This window comes from Aptenodytes forsteri, unplaced genomic scaffold, assembly GCF_000699145.1.
Source record: "Aptenodytes forsteri isolate BGI_AS27 unplaced genomic scaffold, ASM69914v1 Scaffold181, whole genome shotgun sequence".
Lineage (NCBI taxonomy): Eukaryota > Metazoa > Chordata > Aves > Sphenisciformes > Spheniscidae > Aptenodytes > Aptenodytes forsteri.
In genome coordinates, this window is record NW_008795702.1 from 2,071,959 (window position 1) to 2,092,789 (window position 20,831).

At 39.7% G+C, this 20,831-nt stretch overlaps 1 protein-coding gene across 1 annotated transcript in view; it reads right to left on the reverse strand.

Moving 5' to 3' along the window:
• FAM102B (family with sequence similarity 102 member B) overlaps positions 1-20,657 on the reverse strand; it is a 28,039-nt gene extending 7,382 nt beyond the window's left edge. The window contains exons 1-6 of the mRNA XM_019473096.1: positions 20,585-20,657; positions 20,237-20,291; positions 5,986-6,106; positions 5,335-5,364; positions 4,704-4,820; positions 3,436-3,482 (exon numbers count right to left, since the gene is read on the reverse strand). Of these exons, the coding sequence (XP_019328641.1) occupies positions 3,436-3,482; positions 4,704-4,820; positions 5,335-5,364; positions 5,986-6,106; positions 20,237-20,291; positions 20,585-20,657 (443 nt within the window). The remainder of the gene's footprint in view (positions 1-3,435; positions 3,483-4,703; positions 4,821-5,334; positions 5,365-5,985; positions 6,107-20,236; positions 20,292-20,584) is intronic.
• Between the last annotated feature and the right edge of the window lie 174 nt (positions 20,658-20,831).

Sequence of the window (20,831 nt, forward strand, 5' to 3'; positions counted from 1 at the left end):
AAAGGGGCCTATGTTACCATCTCCACGTATTCCCCTCTAAATTCTACCTCCTGCAAATTAAAAAAGCATCATGTATGATACAATTTAAATTTGGTTCAGTATTAAAAAAGCTTTTAATAAAGCTTAAATACTTGTTTCAGTTTATACCAAGACCCAAAGGGATATTTTAATTAAAATGAATAAACCTCTAGGTTTGTGTTTCGCTAGTGCAAAAGAAACTAATTAGAAAATGACAAATCTTCTTTTGCAAGCAAATACAACTAAAACACCTTTCAAGATGTTACCTACGGTTTTTTTAATGCTTTGTTATTTTTGACTTTGGGAACAGTCTGTCGGTCTGCATACAAATGGATATTTGTTGACATTTTTAGATTTCACATATTCAATAAATTAGTCACTGTCTTTATGTACAGTAACATATCCCCTCTTATGTTACGTTTGAAAGTAAAGAGGGAAAGAGAAAGAGAAAAAGCACTTCTGGAAATATAATGCTTGTGTGACTTAACTGCCTAACATACTTTTGAAAGCAAGAACCGAGTGCTTTCAGGGATGTCACCCCAGATCAAACATCAGGCCTTCTAGGCTTCTTCATAAAATGTGTAGCTGATTCCAGATTGTGAAATTGTTTTAAGGTTTATTTTTCCTTCTACGAAGAACATCTGGATTAGATAAAATTTTTGTTCTGTTTGTGTTGGAAGTTTACGTTCCAGGAAATGGTTATATCATCAGTTTGGAAGAAAATGCCAAGTCTGAATAATTTCAGTTAGAGACTTTTTCCTAGGGAACCAGAAAACTAGTTAGGTACTAATTTCAACTACTTCGGTACCAGCCAGTAAAGAACAGATATACATTGTTTTATAAGTATACAAGACTAATGATTGGCTAGTTGCCTTTGAGAAATTGTTTATCAGTATCAGTGATGTATTTGTTAATAGGTCTGACTCGAAGTAAATCGGGAGGTGCTAAATAACTAGGGATACAGAAAAGCTTTGCCCAATCAAACAAATTCAGATAATACCCTCTTACTGTTTATTCAGTAAGCACAAGATGAGATTTCAGAGTGTTCTACTCTTCTTATTGAAGGTTAGAAGAAGAGAGGAGAAAGGGCCTTTCGTGGTGCAGGGGGACATTGAAGAGTTCCTGCGGTGAGTCATCTGAGCCAGACTGGTGCAGGCAACGTTCTCAGATCTCCTCAGAAACAGTGGTAAGGGTACAGCCACAGCAGTAATGCACAAAGGTTTTTTCTTTGCTACAGGAACAGTTCTTGATTGTCCTAATAAAACCTACAAATCATGAGTTACTCCATACTTGCACCTCAGACTGAGTTAGGAGATCACGCTGCTTTTCTTGGAGCTGCAGCCTCATTTCACTTTAAACACAATGGTTTTTACTTAAGGAAGACTTCAGTATATGTTTACTGCTACTGATTAAGCCCGTGTGAGATTATTATCCCTCTTCATTGGATTATTCAGAGGGACATTGATTGCCTACATAATCTGATAAAAGATTAGTTTAAATTCAGTTTATGAGAGTTTTGAATAAAAAAACCTAATCCGTACTGAAGTAAAAGTGTTTTAGTGCAGCAGTTTGTAAGTAAGCACTGTATCTTTACAATGGAAGATATCTTTGATCCAACGTAAGGTCTGAAAGTTGAGAACTACACAAAGAGTTGAGATTGACCTAACAAGGGTGAAGCTAGCAATTTTTTTCCAGATTGTTTTCCTTAAGCTCATTTTTTCTTTTCAAGTTATATGTAATACTTGGAACGCTGCCTTAGATTGTTTTTGAGAAGGCTGACATGAGAACAGGCATGCTGTCTCAGACCAGAGGTCTGTCTAGCCTTGCGTCCTGTTTCTATCAGCAGCAAACAACAGATGCTAAGAGAATATGGCACAACGTAGTAATGTATCACCTGAATATTCTTCCAGCATCTCCTCATCTGTAGCTTAGGTATTTCTTGAGCCTTCTAAGATGTTCTATACTTAACAGCCCTCAATATTTTTTTTTATTCAGGAATTTGTCTTGATTCTTTCTTGAGCTTTTAGTATTCACAACGTGTAGTAGCAAGGAGTTCCACAGCTTAATTGCATGTTGTGGGAAGAAAATATGTCCTCTCATTTTGATTCCATCTCCTACTAGTTTCAGTATAACAACGTGGTCAATGAAGTGAACTGAAGAAAAATTTGAGTTAAACTAGAACTTAAGGGATCAAATTTATTTTGAAGGAATTATTTCATCAACCCCTCCCCCAAACATCTTGTGACAAGTAAAATACAACTAAGTTGGTTTAAACCTGACCTAGATGAAATTGCCATCTACTGTCATGTAGAATTAGAACAGATTGACATTAAACTGAAAAGCACATACACTTTGAACAACCCAGTCTACCAACATTCTAAATTACGGAAAAGCAGTGGCATTAAGAGTCTTGGCAAGTATTGGGGCATTTTCCACACTCTGCATTCATGGAAGCAGATTCTATACATATCTCTAAGCCTATCCTTAAAATGAATGGCATTTAGGTTATTATAAAATATCTCTTGTAATACAAATGACATGTGAGAGTTCTTCACTTCCTACTGATCAGGATAATTAAGTCACGGTTAGCAAGATAGTGGTGTTCTCTGGAAATAGGGAGCTTACCAATTGCACTGCTTCCGCTGAGCTTGGGGGCCTCATAACAAAATGGCTTATTAGCCTAGAAAGAAGGCAACAATTTCATCTCACTCATGACTAGGTTTTCCCTAGCATGCGTGATTTTTCTGTCCTGTGGTTAGTTATGGAAGCTAACGTGCTCTAGCAAAACTGTTACATTTCCTTAACTACAGATTAAGGACAATGAGGCCAAAGGATCCTGAATATATAGCAGTGCATTTTCCTAGCTACCGCCCCCTTCAGATGTTACCTCTTGCATCTTTTACTAAGTTGCATAATGTCTTTGCTAACTAAATATCTGAAAGTGCTTTCTCTTGCACTGTCATACCACACTTCTGTTGTTTTTTTTTCTTCTAAATAAATCTTTTAAAATCATCTGAGACTTGTGAATAAAAGGTGTAACAGCACATTCTCCAAACAAAAGTATTAGTCAGATCACCCCATACCAAGTACGTTTATACAAGCTTGCTGCAGGAAGAGTTTCCCTTAAGTGTTTCTTTTATTTTTATTTTTTTTTAATTACAGATGGATATAGTTCTCCTTGCTGTTAAATAGTTAGTATATTTTCAAGCAGAGTACGATGATACTTCTACTGGTATTTTTACCACGTGAGCCATTATTCAGCTACCATCCCATTTTTTTGTGCCCTCCCCCTCCCTTTTTTTTTTGTAATGTTGTTGCCAGATTGGAGAGATTTATAAACGCAAATTAGAAGTGTAATTCTGGACATGGAATGTATGACCAAAACACTATCCCACACAGATTTTTTTATAGACTTACGTTTTAAAGCATGGGTCTCCAGACATCAGCTGCATGTTGATCAAAACCTACACATAAGAAAACAAAATCCACTGTAAGAAAAAAAATGGAATTGGTCTGTGATACATGGTCATGTCACTAAGTTATACTTGCCACAAGTCTTACATGTAAGTAAAATAAAATGGCATCATCACATACGCAAACACACTCATGCAAAAAACTACATCTTTTTTCTTAGTACACGTGCAAGCAACACAAAATAGCATGTAAAGTAACATAGTTGCAGGTACAAGATTCTGCAAAAGCTACACAGATCAAGAAGAATCTTAGAATCCCTAATAGTTAAGATGGCGTCAAGGGAAAAATAAAGAGACAGGAAATCTAAAAGATTAATGAGTAAACAGAATATTGTTTAAAACAGTGGGTGCTGAAGTATGTTCTTCGCCGAGAGCGTTTAGCAAACTGCTCACATACCAGAACTGGTTGTGCTAACATCAGAGATAAAGTAAAACCACAGAAGGTAAATAATGCCACAGGACAACAATGCATTGAGAAGGCTTGTTAGCTGGGTCAAAGCCGTCAATTAGAAGTTTTCTGGAAAAAGTCTATGACCGTCTTAAAGAAATCAGAAAGTGCATGCTGAAATGGTATACTCAATAGTATGAGAAATTAATCCTAGTGCCTTGGTAGGAAAATAAATTTTTTAAAAATTTACTTATAACGTTCTGTATGTAATTATTTTCAGGTTAATGCAGCTTATTCAATTTTTTAAACTCCCTGGACTAATGGGAGAGAAGGGCAGGGTGGGTTTCTTCCAACGGTGCTCACCAGTTGTTACACTGATTACTGTCAGACGGGAAAGTTCCAGGAGTCATGGAGGTGTTGAAGCTGGCTCATACATAAATAAGCCAATGAAGAGATTCACTCTTAAAAAAGCTGCACAGGAAGTTACCCAGTCTTAAAGATATACTTGCTACGTTTGTATGAATGTATTAACTTTTTCATCGCGCTTCCCTATTCCATTTTCCAATTCCTGTTAGAATAGGAATACCTTTTGAAAGCTTTTCCTTTACAGCTATCCGGCTCCATTTCAAAGAGTTTAGGACAAATTCTATTTTTGACTGCATGGATTTCAGTGATTCTCTCTAAACAACACGGATGTTTTTACTTTAAGTAGTTTTCCTTCTAGAAAGAGGTTCAGCAAGTATGTTTTAAATTTCATTAAGTGCTTAATAATACCACTTGTTCTCTGCTTTGTTAGTTTAAGTATGATAAAGGAAACAAGTTACTTTGAGAATGGAGTTATCCTGTCTTGTATTTTTGGTATCATAACCTTCCAGTAAACAGCGACGAGTGGTATTTCCCGACCCAGCAAACTCTGCTAGATTTAGATCTGCAAATCCCAGCTGTTAAGAGAAAGTGACAAAGTTAGTAGTGAGCGTACTACTAAATGAAGGTACTTGCTACATGCACAGTATTGAGTGCCACTCAACAGCAGTTTCTCTCAAATATGAATAAAAGGATGCTCGTTAAAGGGAGTGGCCCAAGGCAAAAAAGCAGAAAAAAACTTTGAGCATCAAATTCTGCATAGCTCTATTTTCAGTTAAAAATGAAAGCCTCGAGAGAAAAAAGAACAGGGAGAGTTTTCTTTATTTTTAAAAGTAAACACATGCAGAAGGGTTTACCTTTATCAACCCTTTCAACATACTAGATTGAAAGAACAAAACATTCTGGTGGTATAATACTATTATATACTTATTGAACACCCTGATGGAGAGTTCCAACACCACTGTGTCACTATAATGCACATAATGAAATCAGGGGTATTAGAGTACTGTTCTGGAATTACTTTAAAAGGGCATAAAAATGACAAGAAAGAAAAGCTAACTCGTAGGCAAAATTCGATACATCTCAATTTACCTTTGCATATGCCTTTCCTCCTTTTAACTCCTGGAAAAAAAGACAAAAAGACACGCCATTAAGCCATTAAAGATACTGACTGGGGGGTTTTTTTGTTTGTTTTGTTTTTTTTGAAAAGCAAATACTAATCTTCATTTTAAAATAGCTCAACACACATTTGCTAGGCTATACTGTTGTCATGTAGAACCTGGCATTAATAATGTCCTCGGTGGAGGCCAGCAGGAGACTGTCACCTTGCGCGGGGGGAAGGGTGAGTGCCTGATGCCGACCAGCATTTGGCTCTTGCAGAGTCTAGCCTCACAGGTAGGAGGTGCTGCAAACAAAATCCTGGTACTTAGCACAGTTCAAGGCTTCTAAGTTTACTGCTGCTTGCTAGAAGTATCTGCCAAGGGCTAACTTTATAAAGACCGATGAGCGATTCCTTTGCCGTCCTGCTGGAATAGGTGTTCTTTTCAATAAGAACATAAAACCCCATGAATTAGTCAAACTAAGGCAATTAATAGGATTACTACGAAATTCTGACTAGAAGAATACCTGACATGGTTGCAGCTAAAATTTGCTTTATGAAGTTTAGCAGACATTTAAAAATTAAACCGAAACAAGTGAAGAAAGAGCAGGGAAAGAGGAGAGGAGGGAAAAAGAGCTACTCACCTTCCGTACAGACACCCTGCAAATGCAAGTATCCAGAATCCCTGTTGTGGCACTGGCACTGATTTTACACATAAATAAGAACTTTTTCTTCCAGCGGACACAGTTTGCCTGTACTACCTCCCTGCAAATAGAGAACATACACTTAGTATCAGCTGCATATACCTTCAGGACCATAAAATACAATAGGACAGCTCAAGAACAAACACTGGTTCCACTGTTTGTGGAGCGGTCGCTTCATACAAAATCTGATCCAAGGCCTGAATAATCATCCTTCGTTCTTTTCTTTGTGTAGCAAGACTAACTGTTTCAAACAACCTTGAACACAACATTAGACCTACAGAAAAATTCAACAGCCGTGTGTTTTTGCAAATGAATGAGACCGTCATTTCTCCAGTTTGCCTCAGGAGAGCGAAGTCTTCCTGAGCATCAGCTCCCGGGCACTGTCTTCCAAGCTGCTGAGCTTTGGAATGTGCTCAAGATACCGTCTTTGACAAGTAGTTCTTCAACACAGAGAAAGGCAGCATCACACAAGCAGAACTAGATCAATTTGAGGCCTGGAAAAGTGCAAAGGAGGTGATGTACAATAACCAGATACAAAGTAATGCACTTGGGGCAAACAAGAATTTCAGCTGCATACTGGGAGCTTGCCCTTTGAGAGCAAAATAAGACGACTAATATCTGAACGGGTTTGTTCATTGCAGGAGGATTACAACCTGACAATAGGACGCGGCTGAAAAAAAGGCAAAATGCAGGATGCTTTCAGCTATGTTAATGTTGTTATATAAGGCTCAAATGGACACATTATTCTGTTTGGGTAACTCTGGTTGAGCAAGAACAGACTCCAAAATGAACAGGTGCAGGGAGGACAACTAGAAAACTCCTGTATCTTATAGGGAAAAAAATCACATATAATAGAAATACACTAAGTAATTCAAACACTTTAGAGACCAAATAACTTTAAGTCAAATGAAAAGTGGTTAGGACCGAAATAAGGCATAATCAAACACCCATTTAAAACTGAAAATTGCAAGGTCTCAAACCACAGAGCAAGTTTCTAGAACAGCCTTCAAATAAGAGAAGTAGGAGCAAAAAAACCTTACTGTATTCAAAGACAAGGTTGGCCAGTTTGTCAGTAGCAGGGGACATAAGGACTGGTGATTCTGAGGGACCTGCCTCGATGACCAACAGCTCTTTTCTACTCCCATGTTTCTAAACTCAGAACTTGGAACGGTGGAGAAACTGTGCTAATTTGTTCTACCGCTCTAACCGTTCAAGTACGGTCTTCGCATATTAAAGCAATATTTGTCCTTTTCTTTCTCCTCCATTTTTCTAATACCTACATTCCTATGTTTTATATTAACTTCCTACAGCAGCTTATTACTGAAAATCCAGTCTGACATCTTTAACAGAGGTAGAATTCTATGGTTCCCCATAAGCTGGAGTCAGAGTTTATCGCCTGTGGAGAAATGATGAATCGCAAGGCTCACGCAAAAGCTCCGATTTGCTGTGCTGGTGAGACTGCCAGCTACAGCACTCACTGGCACCGTGACTTCCTAAGGTAGGAATAAACTAGCCTGCCTAAAATGAGTCAGTTCAATGACCACAACAGACTAACGGATTCTGATGATACAACACTGAGTCATGTTCAAGCATGTGACCTAAAAGGAACGGGCTCTGTACACCATGAGCTACCTACCTTTTATCCGTTATGTTTTATATTGTAAACCTTCCTGTGCTTCGGGAAAAAAAAAAATCCCAAACTGCCAGTATATGAGTTATTTAAATCCAAAATAGAACCTGAATTCAAAAAAGGCAAATTACTAACAGTTACATCCTCTACTGGAAACAAGCTCAAGCAAGAAGTCATCAAGGAAAATACACCCTTAAAGGGATATTTGATAACTGCTAACATTTGTTACACTTAGAAGGCCTAGGAATAACTTGTAGCACTTACGTGACAGTTGCTCAACTCTCAGGTAAAGAAAATAGTCAACTAGATGTCCGCTGTCAAGCAGAACACAGCTACCCAAGTGCACGGGTATCCGGGGTCTGCATATCCGCAGGTTTCATATACTGTGCTTAAAGATAACGCAACTGCTGAGAACGCTCTTTTTCTGCAGATCACAGTGGTCCAGTAACTTAGAAATGAAATCTCCGTAATTTATTTTTTTTAAAGTTCTTTTTTTCCTAAGTACCATTTTGAGCTTATCCTAAAAATGAAAAAATAAAAGACCCTCTTCTCTCTTAAAAACACCACCACATCAAAATCAGTTTTACCTTTTTCACGAGCTGTCTAGCTACGAATTTTTGCTTCAGATAGAGAAGGGATATTTATGTCACTATCTTAAGTCATTAAATTCACTGTAGTACTCTGATCCTTCTGTCAGGATAGATTGAGAACGCTAGAAGCTCTTATGAAACAATACCAACGTCCGCTTGTGAGCACCAGAAGCAAGAGGCCTGCGTTGATACTGAAAGACAATAGACTTGCTCACGCCCTCAACCCTGCTGGTAGCTGCCCTAACTTTCAGGAGCTTGTTAGGCTGAAAAGATTGAACAGGAAGGTGTACTTGAATGCAGATTAACTAAGGGATATGGTTGGTCAGGATTTTCTTTCACTAAAAACATCACATTTTGGCACACTGGTAGTATTCCTTCCAAAAAAATCCAAATGCGTGGACACAAAAAATCCCAGAATCAGATTTTATATGTAGTTTCAGCACAGCGTACGGATCTCAGTTTTAACACACCACTATAATAAAAAACCCTCTACATTAAGAGGATAATTACAAATGCTGTCGCCTAAACAAAGTGATTGTCGTAGCCGGCTGTCTGTTCTACTGGACTTCAAAGAGTTACTGAAATTAAACCTTACCGGAAATATCTAATCAATACTAAAATGCATACAATTATACAAACCTTTATTAAGTTTCAAAAAGCAAGAACTCTTAACAATCCTTTGACTTAAGCTCTATCTCTAGTCTCAGATCAAGGCATATCAGCTATGGCCATGAATCCACAGGGAGCCTGCATTTGCACATTACTATGCACCCAATAATACCTGCAAAACAATCCAGCCTCAAGTGTCCTTTTGGAAACTAGAAGCAATGTAGATGTTCTGCTATTCATTACAAGGCTATAAAACAATGCTACAAGACTGAAAGCGTTCACTTGTCATCCCTCCTCATAGCATCTGCTCATCATACGAGTAGGATGGTTGGCATCACCCTCACCACCCTTCCCTCATCACCCAGGGTACCGTTGGGACTACCAGTAACGGAATCGCTTCTCCTATTTGTCATTTCACTGAGTTCTTGGAGTCTTTTTACATCTGTAACATTTCCAGTTATTAATAATACTTTTTCCTACAAATAATGCCTGTGATTTTCTGGATGTGTCTGTAAACTCATAAGGTCAAAATAATGTACCAAAATCTTTGTACAGCTCAGTATTATGGTTCAGGTTATGTTTCTGCTTTTCAGACCAGCTTTCCACCTCTGTGGCAAACTACAGTCAAAGCAGCTTTGCATTGTACGGTTATATGCTATTCCAGATATCACTAACATTATAGTAAAAGATAGTTTAGTGACTGTTAAATGTAGTATTTTTGCTTGTAAATACAAGATAGATGTAAGTAAAATCTGCTTGATAAATGTAAGTGTCCTTAAAACCTTTAAGGATCTTGAATTTATTTCAACAAACCGATGCTACTATATCATTGTTTAAGTAAGGAAGATAGCACAAAAACACTACGCTTTTGGAAGACTCAATCCACAGGTCAGGATTTATTCAGGCAAATAATTTAATAAACATTAAATAGGATGATCAGGTTTTTAAGTTCTCTTAGAAACAAGAAATTAAAAGTTACAGTAAAAATGCCTCAGTTATAGATATTGATGCTCTAATTCTTATAAAAATAAAATCAGGTAAAACCAGGAATACCCCTTCCTCCTCTTAAGGACCTCAAAAAAGTGTCATTAGTTTCTTTCACTTGCACGTTGTTTTAGAAACCAAGATATATGAAACGTTTGTACATAATGTGCAAAAAAAACCCAACCAACCCCCCTCTCCCCAAACAGTTCTTCTAATGCCATTATACATTTAACATATTTTAATGAAGGTAATTTTTGTGTGAAGAAAAGCACCAGCAAGTTATTCCTCTCATGCGGAAAAGAACAAGTCAAATAATCAGAACATTCAACTTTTAAGAGCAGTGTCTAAGTTTCTGAGATTCGGAGTTCAAGTGCAAGGCCTTTAGAAAATGAAGAGTTATATTGATTGGTTACTATGGAAATGAACCCAGATAACTCCTTGGCAACTGTGCCTGTGCAACAGGGCACGCTGGAGAAAGCTTTCCGTTATGAGTCAGCTTCCTATGAGCCTCACAGTCACTTCACCACATGCAAAGCAAAAACAGTTGTTTTATGAATCAAAATATATCTTAGTTACTAAGATGCATTCAAATACATACTAGGTTGTCGTGCTTTGGTGTAACTTAACGAATGCTGTCAGTAAGACCTAACCAAGAATAAACTGAATAGACAGATATTTTAAGATAAACTGATTCCAAAGTATAGTTTAAGTTACCATCAATTTAACAAATTAAGTGTTTTTTCTTTAGAGGGACAATTTCACATTGACTAAATTTCAAATGAGAGATTTCAGCTCTAGACAAGTCTTTTTCTGTATGTGTTTTAGGTACTGTACACAATTGGCATTTAGAATGATGAATAAAAGTCTTGGTTTTTCTCTTCTGACCCACAAAAGAGAAAATCAACAAGAAAACTGACACAAAACAAACAACAAATCCTAATCCAGTCAACCCCTCATCCTAATTTGTTAACAAGTGATGGGCTCTTTTTTTTTCTTTTGAAGGTGTTTGTGACCAGCAGACAGTTTGTTCATTTCCACAGGGATAAAGGATGTGAATAATGGCTTGTTTCAGCAAATAGCCACAACTGCAAAAATAAATCACTTTTAAGGACCTTAAGTGTCATGGAAAAAATCCCTTCTTGCCAAATGGAAAAGCTTTAGCATGAGAGGCTTAGAAATAAAGAAGCCAAAACTCCTTGTGGGCATTTACCAAAATACTGTGTTCCATTAGTTAGAAAATTGTTTATTCAAGTTTTTATCTGAATTATTCTAGACAGCCAATTATGACATTTAGCCATATGGCGATGATTATGTTAAACGGATTGTTTTTCTAGTGCAATTATTTTAGAACCATTGGTCACCAAAGAGACAACAAATTGTGAGCATTTGTTTTCAGTTTTAAGATGCCATTCAGTCTTTATATCAGACTACTTTCACATGAAACTACTTCTAGAAATACTTTTGGAATCAATTGGCTCAGTACGGTTCTTTATGTTAAGGAAAGGGGTGTTTGCTTAGACATCTGACAGCTTTTGTACAGAACACGAGTTACCTGCTCACTATAAATACCTTGAAAAAATAGGGTTTTCAACTCCACGAGATAAATGGGAATATTATTGTTATAATTATTATTTTTTAAAGCTGGTAGTTTGATGGGAGGGTTGCTTTGGACTTCTAAGAATTGTTGAGGCCAGGTTCTTAAAGTCCAAAGTACAGTGAATAAAATGCCTTTAGAAGAGTTATCTCTGAACGAGTGCAACTTTTCCAATATTGCCTAACTTTTGCTTGCTTCTTTTAGGGGAAAATATATCACGTTGATGAGACAGAGCAAGAGAATTGAGGCTGCTGCAGCTCCACTCCCCAGATCCAACCAGCAGCGAAGCTGAAGGTGCAGTCCCGGTAAGCACCCCCCCACACCACACTTACACAGCCGGACACACAGATCACAGACACACAGAGCACTGGCAGAGACAGCCAGCACCAACAGCCTCACCCCACTCCCCTCTCTGGCTGAACAGGACAGAGGTCTGCAAGCAAGACCCATATATATATATCTATATATGTATATATATGGCTCCCAGGCTATATCACCTACTCAACAGGTAGTCTGGCTTGATCCCTGATAGTATTTATGCACTCGCACACCTGCACTCGCTCCAGGTGCTGGCACCACGGGCACACGGGTCTCTGACTCCTGGTCCCACCCCAGTGGCTGGCACTTAGTTTCACTCATCTGGCCTCTCTGGTTGCTGGCACTTAGTTTCACTCATCTGGCCTCTCCGGTTGCTGGCACCCAGGCACACGGGTGCGCTGGCCCCCGATCCCAGGCCAGTTGCTGGCACGAAGACTCTCACTCACACCAGTTGCTGGCACGACGGACGCACAGGCCCCTGTGACCCACAGTCCCGCTCCCGTGGCTGGCACTTAAGTCCACTCCCTCAGGTCTCTCCTGTTGCTGGCACCAGAGACACCCGGGCCCTCTGATGAAGAGTCTTGACTCCAGTTGCTGGCACTCAGACCCCCCCCATACACACGGAACAGAGAGCCCTTACACCCAGGAAAGTGTTAGAAAGTCGTTTAATATGAAGATACAAGAGACTGCGCTGACTAGGAACAGGGCATGGCCAGACAAATGTACCAACCAGCAAACTATTTATGCCTAACTGGCCTTTTGATCCCCTTACCTCTCTACTTTACCCACAGTTGTTCCTCCCCAAATCACCTAAATTCATCCCTTCCTCCACCTTTAGTTCCTCCCCTAAACATCCCATAATAAGCCTCTTCCCCTGCATCCCATGGCGTGTCTCATAGCGCTATGCAGCAACTCCCTTCAGTCCAAAAGGTGCTTTAGTGTTGGCTCAATGCGATGGGTTTCCTGCCCGGACAGCGGGGCCGAGGCTCTCCTGGGACAGCCCTGGGAGGGGCCCGGACAGGCTGTCCCCTTGTCCAAGTCCATGATTTCAGTTCCCCACCTGCCTCTGTGTCCCTGGGCTTGTGTAGATGGGCCTTTGATGGGCTGATGGCTCCTGTGACAGGCCCGGGAGTAGCTGGGGCGGGTATTATTTTAGGCCCCCCACCCTCCCTGCCTTTGTTTCCTGCGCTGGTTTGTGGGTGTGCATTAAGCACTGTTATCACCTAACCTAACAGCTTCCTTTGATCAACCCTTGGCTGAATAAACGTAGTACAGTTAGCTCTGTCCTTCTGATACAAATAGTGTTTAGTAGATTGGAGTAACACCGTTATTTTTAGTGTAGGAAATAGTCTTTTAAAATGGGAACAATATCCCATTCATATATATATATATACTTTTTTAATACATCTCTCTCTCTCTAAAAAACCAAACATCTTTCTTCTGCAGAATGCCAGAGCACCTAACAAAGAATGCCAATGTCATTCCCACCAGAGACAGGAATGAAGGCATTAGCCTATAATCTAACAGTTTGTCAGCCACACTTCCAGTGTCCGCAGTGGTTCAGGTACTTTACAGTAAGATTTGACCTTTCCTCGGCTATCTTTAGCATTAGGAAGGCATTGTTGGATATAGAGTTCTCATTTATACTAGGGAACACATAATGGTTTGGCATGCAAGAGAAGAATACCCTCTTGCACCCCTCTTACCCAAAATCTACTTCCATTTCAAATTTGTGCAGTCTCACAGTCGAGGGAAAGACATAGGTACCCGTGCAACAGGCCCCCAGAGGGATTGAGTGGCTGTCTTATCAGTCCACTTTCAAGCAAAACATTGTGCCCTGCTGTCCAGCCTCCCAAGATCTGCCAAGCGGCTTGGTATTTGTAAAGCGTTAAGATCCTCAGAAGAAAATTACTCTTACTACACAGAAACGTAGCCTTGTTTGGTTTAGATCCACACAGCTGAAGTGTCCAACAATATGGTTTACACATGTCTTGTCTTTTAATATCTCCGGTGTACACGTTAACATAAACAAGATCACCCGACAGAGAGATCCTTCACTTTCAAATTAAACTGAAGTCCTTACTGCTAAGTTGATAATGGGAGTAGAAACAAACACAAATAGACAAATATGAAATTAACACAGGTATTTTACAGCAAATAAGAAGAGATCTAGCACTAACACCAGAACCAATTTTATTCAAATGTATTCTATGCATCTAATACCCGTAACTTAATATACACATAACACGTGCTGCCCATGCATGTACCAATTCCAACCTCATCATCTTTAAAGAACGTTGAGCTACAAAGGAGCAAAAAATATTCAGTATAACTTCTCAAATACCAAGCTCTACTTTAAATAGTTAAGTTGTCAAATAACCAGAATGCTAAATTTAGTCTTCATATAGAATGATGCGTCTCTTGAAGTTAGAGCTCAGAGCGTGATCTCCAAAGTATACACTGTAGTAATAAACTTATGCAAAGATTCAATTTATTTCCTATATTCAGGAAGAAATAGTTTACTTTTCCTTTAATATTCTGTGTTTCCTCCATGCCTGAGTCGTATAAGAAATACATTCTCTCCAACAAAAACATTTTTTCCTAAGCATTGAAAAAAAACCCAACAAAACCAGTCATTTACAAACAGAGCTTCAATGTTTCACAAATTTCAGCACTAAGCAAACCAGCAAACAGCTGGCTCTGCAGGAAGAGCTCCACTTGTTTACAGTGCACAACTCCCCAGTTAATTTGCTGGTAGTACATGCAAAACTTTAACAGAGCAATCATTTTCTATTCCACATGTTTTTACTCATAATAAACACGTTAAATCTTTAACTAGCAACATTTCATGTCAAGTATTTCTTATAAAATCGGTATAAGCTGATCATCACATGGAAATAGAGCTGCTTTGGAATACTTTTACATATGAAAAACTGCTGGTTACAGACAAATGCAGAGACGTAAAGTGAATTAGCACTGTGAAGGGCAAACTGCATTAGCAAGACTGTAGCCAGCAGTTCAAAGGAAGCGATTGTTCCCCTCTGTTGAACATCTGTGAGGCTGTATCTGCAGCACTGTGCCCGTTTTTGGGGCCCTCCCGGTAGAAGTAAGACACTGATAAACCAAAGCAAGTCCAGGGGGTGTGAGATGAGGGTCTGGAGTCAGGGATGAGGAGGATGAAGCACCTGATGCAGGAGAAGTTGGGAACATGGGATTTTTACAATCTGAAGAAGAGGTGAAGGAAGATCTAATTGCTATCTTCAGCCATCTCTATTGATCTAGAGAGAAGATGGAGCCAGACATTTCTTAGTGGGGAGTGGAGAAAGGAAAAGCAGTAACAAGAGAAATTCCAATAAAATAAGGGAAAAAAATGTTCACAATAAAAGCGGTGAAGCAGAGGGGCAGGCTGTCTGCAGAGACCAGAATCCCCGTTCTTACAGGTTTTCTAAAGTTGACAGGACAAAGCTCTGAGCTCCCTGATCTAACTGAAGTTAGTCTTGCTCTGAGCAGGAAGCTGGACTACATGATCTCTAATACTCCCCTCACCCTAAACTATTCCATGAACAGAAATAGTCCTTAAAATATGAAGGCAATCAGGTGCTACGGTGCTTGCAAATGGCAAGTTTATGACAGCAAATTACCGTGCTCCATGTACTGTGCTGGGGTCGGGGGGGAAAACCCCCACCACCAGCTCTTTTAAACCAAAGTGCCTATTCTCCCGCACAAGGCAGACACATTAAGCATAAAAGCTCCCCCCCCCGCTTTAACAGATGCCCATCATGCATGTCTTTTCAGCTTTTTCCTAAAAAGCCAGCTGTTGCTGTATCTCTTACAGCAACAAAAGTCTCACAAGAATGAGCCCTTTTCGTAGTTGCAATAACCAGTTACATCCCATGCAAAACGCAGTCTGTACATTTTCTTATCTCCTATGGTAGCCCTAAGATGACGCTTCAGATCTGATTTTATTTTCTTTACTCCTTTGATTAATCCTTTGATTTTCCTCCAATCTGTTTCAGAGATTCGATTTCTTCATCCCTCTTATTTCCACACTGTTACTCTTCCACCTTTATACATGAACTCTTCCGTTAATATTTTAGCCTTCGTTTCCTCCCCTTCAGCCCTGTCCAGAATATCCACACCAATCCTTGTACATCCCGTTACCTTCCTCAAGCATATTCTCTAAGTCTGTTGACTAAACCCGTTTTATTATAACTATTAATGAAAGACTGAAGAGGTACGAAGAAACTACATTTAACAAAAAAAAAAGTTATAATTTGTGTAGAGAACTTCCCCTTCTTACTTCTTCCTCTCTACAGAAGGACAGGGCCTGGAAGCTCTTCAACCCACAATCTCACAACTGAGAAAACACTAAGTGGACATTTGGGAATCTGAAAAGAGCAGCTACAAAATTGGAAGCCAGGATTTTTATCCCACCGCGGATTTGCCTCACAGCACTTGAAAACTTACTTTGTTTCAGTTTATCCAACTGCAAATCTGGTTACAGCTGAAAAGCTCTTAGAAGTAGCATTATCCCTTACCAACTGTGAAGACTGTCAACAGGATTCATAGATCACGCAGGAAGGTGAGAGCGATAGGGACAGTAATTCCATGTCACCGGTAGGCTTTTCTAACAAGTATTTTGTTTAAAAACAGAAAGCTGGTTAAGCTATGTTACTATCAGGAGAAATTTTCCCTTTCAGATGCAGTAGCAGCAACAGAGAAAACCATGGTTAAAAAGCAATTTGAAGAGTCCAGTGAGGCAGAAAATGTACTTGCTGGAGTCACAAAACCCAGATGTAGTTTTGGGCCGTCGAGAAGGAGGTAGCTAAGCATCACTTAGATCGCTTAGATACTAAGCATCTGTGAGAAGTACTTCTTACCTGGAAGATAAATCAATTTCTACAGAAGACAATTACATACTCTCGCCTGTATCTATTAGGAGTAAGAACATATTCATGCAAGTAATGCAACATCCCTGAGACTGCCTCTCAGGACTCAAGAACCTGCTGTACATAAAAAAAAACTTCCCTGGAATCTGTTGGAGTATAAAATGTTTTGATGAAAAAGTTACAGTTCTCAGCCGCCCCTAATCTGTCTGTCACACAGATACCGATGATAATCAGCTGCTTAGTTTTGAATGTGGTTTTGTAGAAGAAGGGAGAGAGAAACACCAGCAGTCTGAAGTGTCAGAAATCAGATCTCAAAGGCAGGGGAATATGACCAAACCGAAGACCGCAGTCGTAAGAACGCACCGACTGAGAAGTCCTTTCCTTGAGTGGGGTGTGGGTGGAAATCGAGCTAAAACTGTGACTACCAGGCTTACAGCTACTGTAGCCTCAATCTATACAGTACAGTGTTGAAAGTACACCCTCGAGAAAGAAGATCCTTTACTTTCCAAAACTTCTTCGATTTCCTCATATCCCATCTGTTCTTTTGCTGCTGCTTGAGCAACAACTCAGCCTATGAGCAGTTATCTACTCTAGGGGCCCATCAATTATTTCTTCAGCCTATTAAAATGAGGGCAGTTGCAGACAGCCTGTACTTTCAATATATTTGTCTGCATTAGACTAGCTTTGAATAAATATGCTTAGTATTTAGTCAAGTCTATACCTTAAAATAGTATTTTTTCTGTTCAAAGTATTCATAGGTGTAATTTCTGCCCTGGAATGATCTTCTGTCCTTTCACGGTGCAATAGACATTATGTGCACAGTATTTCATGACCAGACAGTGCATATCCTGGAATCTGCGCAAGTATCACGTATTAACATATCCAAGTTCAAAGAGAGATCTCTATTATCATTGGCCCAGGGAAAAACAGAAATGGGGAGAGACACCTTTCCACATAGGAAGCCAGGCTTAAGCTAGGACATTTTCTAAATGAAAATGAGGTTTGTTAGCGTAACTTCACATACATCCACAGTCTCTTTGCTGAAAATCCACCCTTTGTTATAAAATCTAAAAAGACTGTTGTAAAGATCCAAAGTCCTATTAGAAAGCCATTCCAAAAAGGGGAGGGTGGAATTACACTGTATGGCGGATTGGCTGTTTCCTAAAACAACCACACAAAACCTCCCCCCTCCCACAACTCCCTTGGAGGTTTTCCATGTTGTCGAGTCAAAGCTCATAACCCATTCATTCTCCCCAGAATTCCAGGGTCCTGTTCCGGCACAGGCACTCAGATGTTCCCCCCTCAGGTTTAAACACTGCTACTACTTGGCTGTTCAGTGTCCTTTGATCAAAATATTATTTGACAGTACCAGATTACTTTAAAAAGTTGAATATTTTGTCAGGTAATTAAGCATTTAGCATTATAATACAGAATTTTCGTTTTCTACAGAAATATTCACAAATATGCATAGGGAGGTTTCAAATAGAAGTTGTCAAATTGGAGTTCTAAAAAACTACGTGCAAACACAAAAAACCGGAGTGATGTGTAAACAGTTAATACGGTTGCTATTTATAGACAAACCAGATCGTGGTGTACTGCACTATACAAGCTGGTTTTATCTGGTCACAGAATTTCTATACGCTTCAGGCACAGTCTGTGTCAGCCAGAAACGTACTTGGACTGACAACAAGTCTCCAATACCACGGACCGTGTCTTCATAACCTATTTCTTACGTATCTCTTTCTCAGTAAAGTGAAAAAAATATTTTTCGGTAGCTTAAACTTTCATCTGTCTTCTTTTTGTCCCACACCTCATCGTTCAGGGGACGATCTAGGTACCACCTCGCTTGCAGGATCAGGCTGTTAATCATTCACACAGGGATGCAAAAAAGACCGCTTGCGTCTGTTTTCGTTACAACTCACTACGTATAGGCCTTTATTCCAGTGCTGCCAGCGTGTGTTTTTGTGACATTTCTTTCTCAGTGAGTAAGCTTTGGAAAGAAAATGCTCATAACGTTAGGCTGGTTTACAGCTTGTTGATACGACTGCCTGTTATTTATTTATGGCAAGAGGCAGCAGGGTATTGGTTTGTATCAGTACCAACTTGAGAACTTAATTCTCAATAACGTCTCCCCCAAAAACGATAGTTTACTAGACCGCAGTCAGTAACAAAAATAAAAGCTATTAAGAAGACACGGTCAGTTTTTCCACATATTACACAGTATTTGAGATGAGTTCGTATATTACTTTCTGAAACACAATGGAGTTCTTCAGACTTCTTTTATAGCGCTACAAAGATCACTGCTTTAAGGATACGACTGCCAGCTCACACTGAAACTAAGAAACGCACGCAACTGGAAGACGATGGCCATTAGAAAGAGTTTGCAACTGACAACTTTTGAAATGCTGCCACTCTGATGTTAACTTAATTTCTTCCTTATTTATTCAGACCCTTGCTGAATCACTGCTGTGAAAATCCGTCTGTTAATTCTTAAGCCAAGAGCAAAGGCACTCCCTAAATTGGCACTGAAGGATCACTGCAGAGGAATTCTTTACCTTCCTACCAGCATACCTCAGCGCTTCTCAATCCAGCAGGAATGGGCCAGTTACACTCACAGGGACTTTGATACACGTTTCACTGCTGTTCGTATTTTTAAGCCATACCCCAAGAAAAAGAAAATGGAAGAATTTCAAAGCTTCTTTGACGCCAGCACAATACTTCAACACAATTCTTTACATCGTCACGCTTCCACTGACACTTCCTACGTACACGTACTACCTCCTATCACGCATATTTTACTCTAACACACTGTTCACGTTCATAAAGATATGCCTGTATGCTTTCAAGCTTTCAATTGCAGCATCATAAACAGGCAAGGCAAAAAAGGCTAAGATCACAATAATGTATCACATCAGCTCAGCTGAAATCAACTCCTTTAAAATAGAGATACTGTCCAGAAGATGTATGTCAGCCTGTGAAAATGACTTCAAAGCAGCAAGGGCTGCATTAGGACAGTAATGGCACATTAGTGCCTGAAATCATGATTATCATCATCATCTATTACTCATGAAGAAGTGGCTCACAAGAAAAACGTTGAGGAAAAGAAGAGACATGAAATGAGAACAGAGCACTGCGGAGTTGAAGACCCTCCAACCTTACAGAAGAAAAATTAATCTTTAATTATCCATGCTAGTATAACGGAATGGTTAAATAAGGAGGCTTTAGGCCAAAGTTCCATTTTTATGCTCTTTATTCTCCCCGATTAATTCTATTTACGGAATCAAAAGCAGATAATTTAGCAAGCTCTGGAACAGCAGTATTTTAATAAGAAAGTAACTGAATATTCATAGATCCGTTACTGGTTTCTGTCTGCTCCCAGAATTCTATGAGACATTTTTCAGTAAATCCTTTCCGTAACAACATTAAAGTAATACAATAACCCGTACAACATGAACAAGTGCAATGGGAGGGCACCTCCTCCTCCCCAGACCTGAAGCCACAGCACACCCTTCCTATTGACAAGGTTCTGCCCCTGCCTGGTACCCGGAAAAAATTAACCCACCTGCACTCTGCTTACCCATCGCCACCAGCAGATTGGGGAGCCACCGTCACAGCAGACGATGGCTCTCTTGCTGAGGCACAAAAGAAGAAGAAAAAAAAAAAGACACCTGTCTACAGCTGCACTTGCACCGCAGAATTAAGCATGAACAAAGTCAGTAAGGCATATGAGCTGAATATGTACAGGAATAAGAGAGTGCTTCTCCAGGAAACTGTTTATGTTAACTCTCCTTGTAAACATCCACAGCACGAAACACAGAAAGCCAGCGTCCAACAGAATAAACCATTAAGGTCGCAGAACTCGCGTTCACAGGGGACAGCTCTGACTTCAGACTTGGTGGCAAGAAATTTCTTCCCCTCCCGTTACCCGTGCAATCCGCAGGCTTTATAGCTCGAGGCGTTATGGCACAAGGCACCGGTTTCTCTAGGACAACCCTCATCCACTCAGGGATTCATCTCCCCTGTTATTCAGTGTTTAAGAGCCTCAATATTTATTTTAAAGCGTTACGACTTCAAGCAGCGAGCGGCCACGCAGACGAGGAGTCTACAAGCGCTCCCACATCGATTCGATCGCCGTGGATGATCCAGCATGGCAACGCGGACGGGATGAGAAG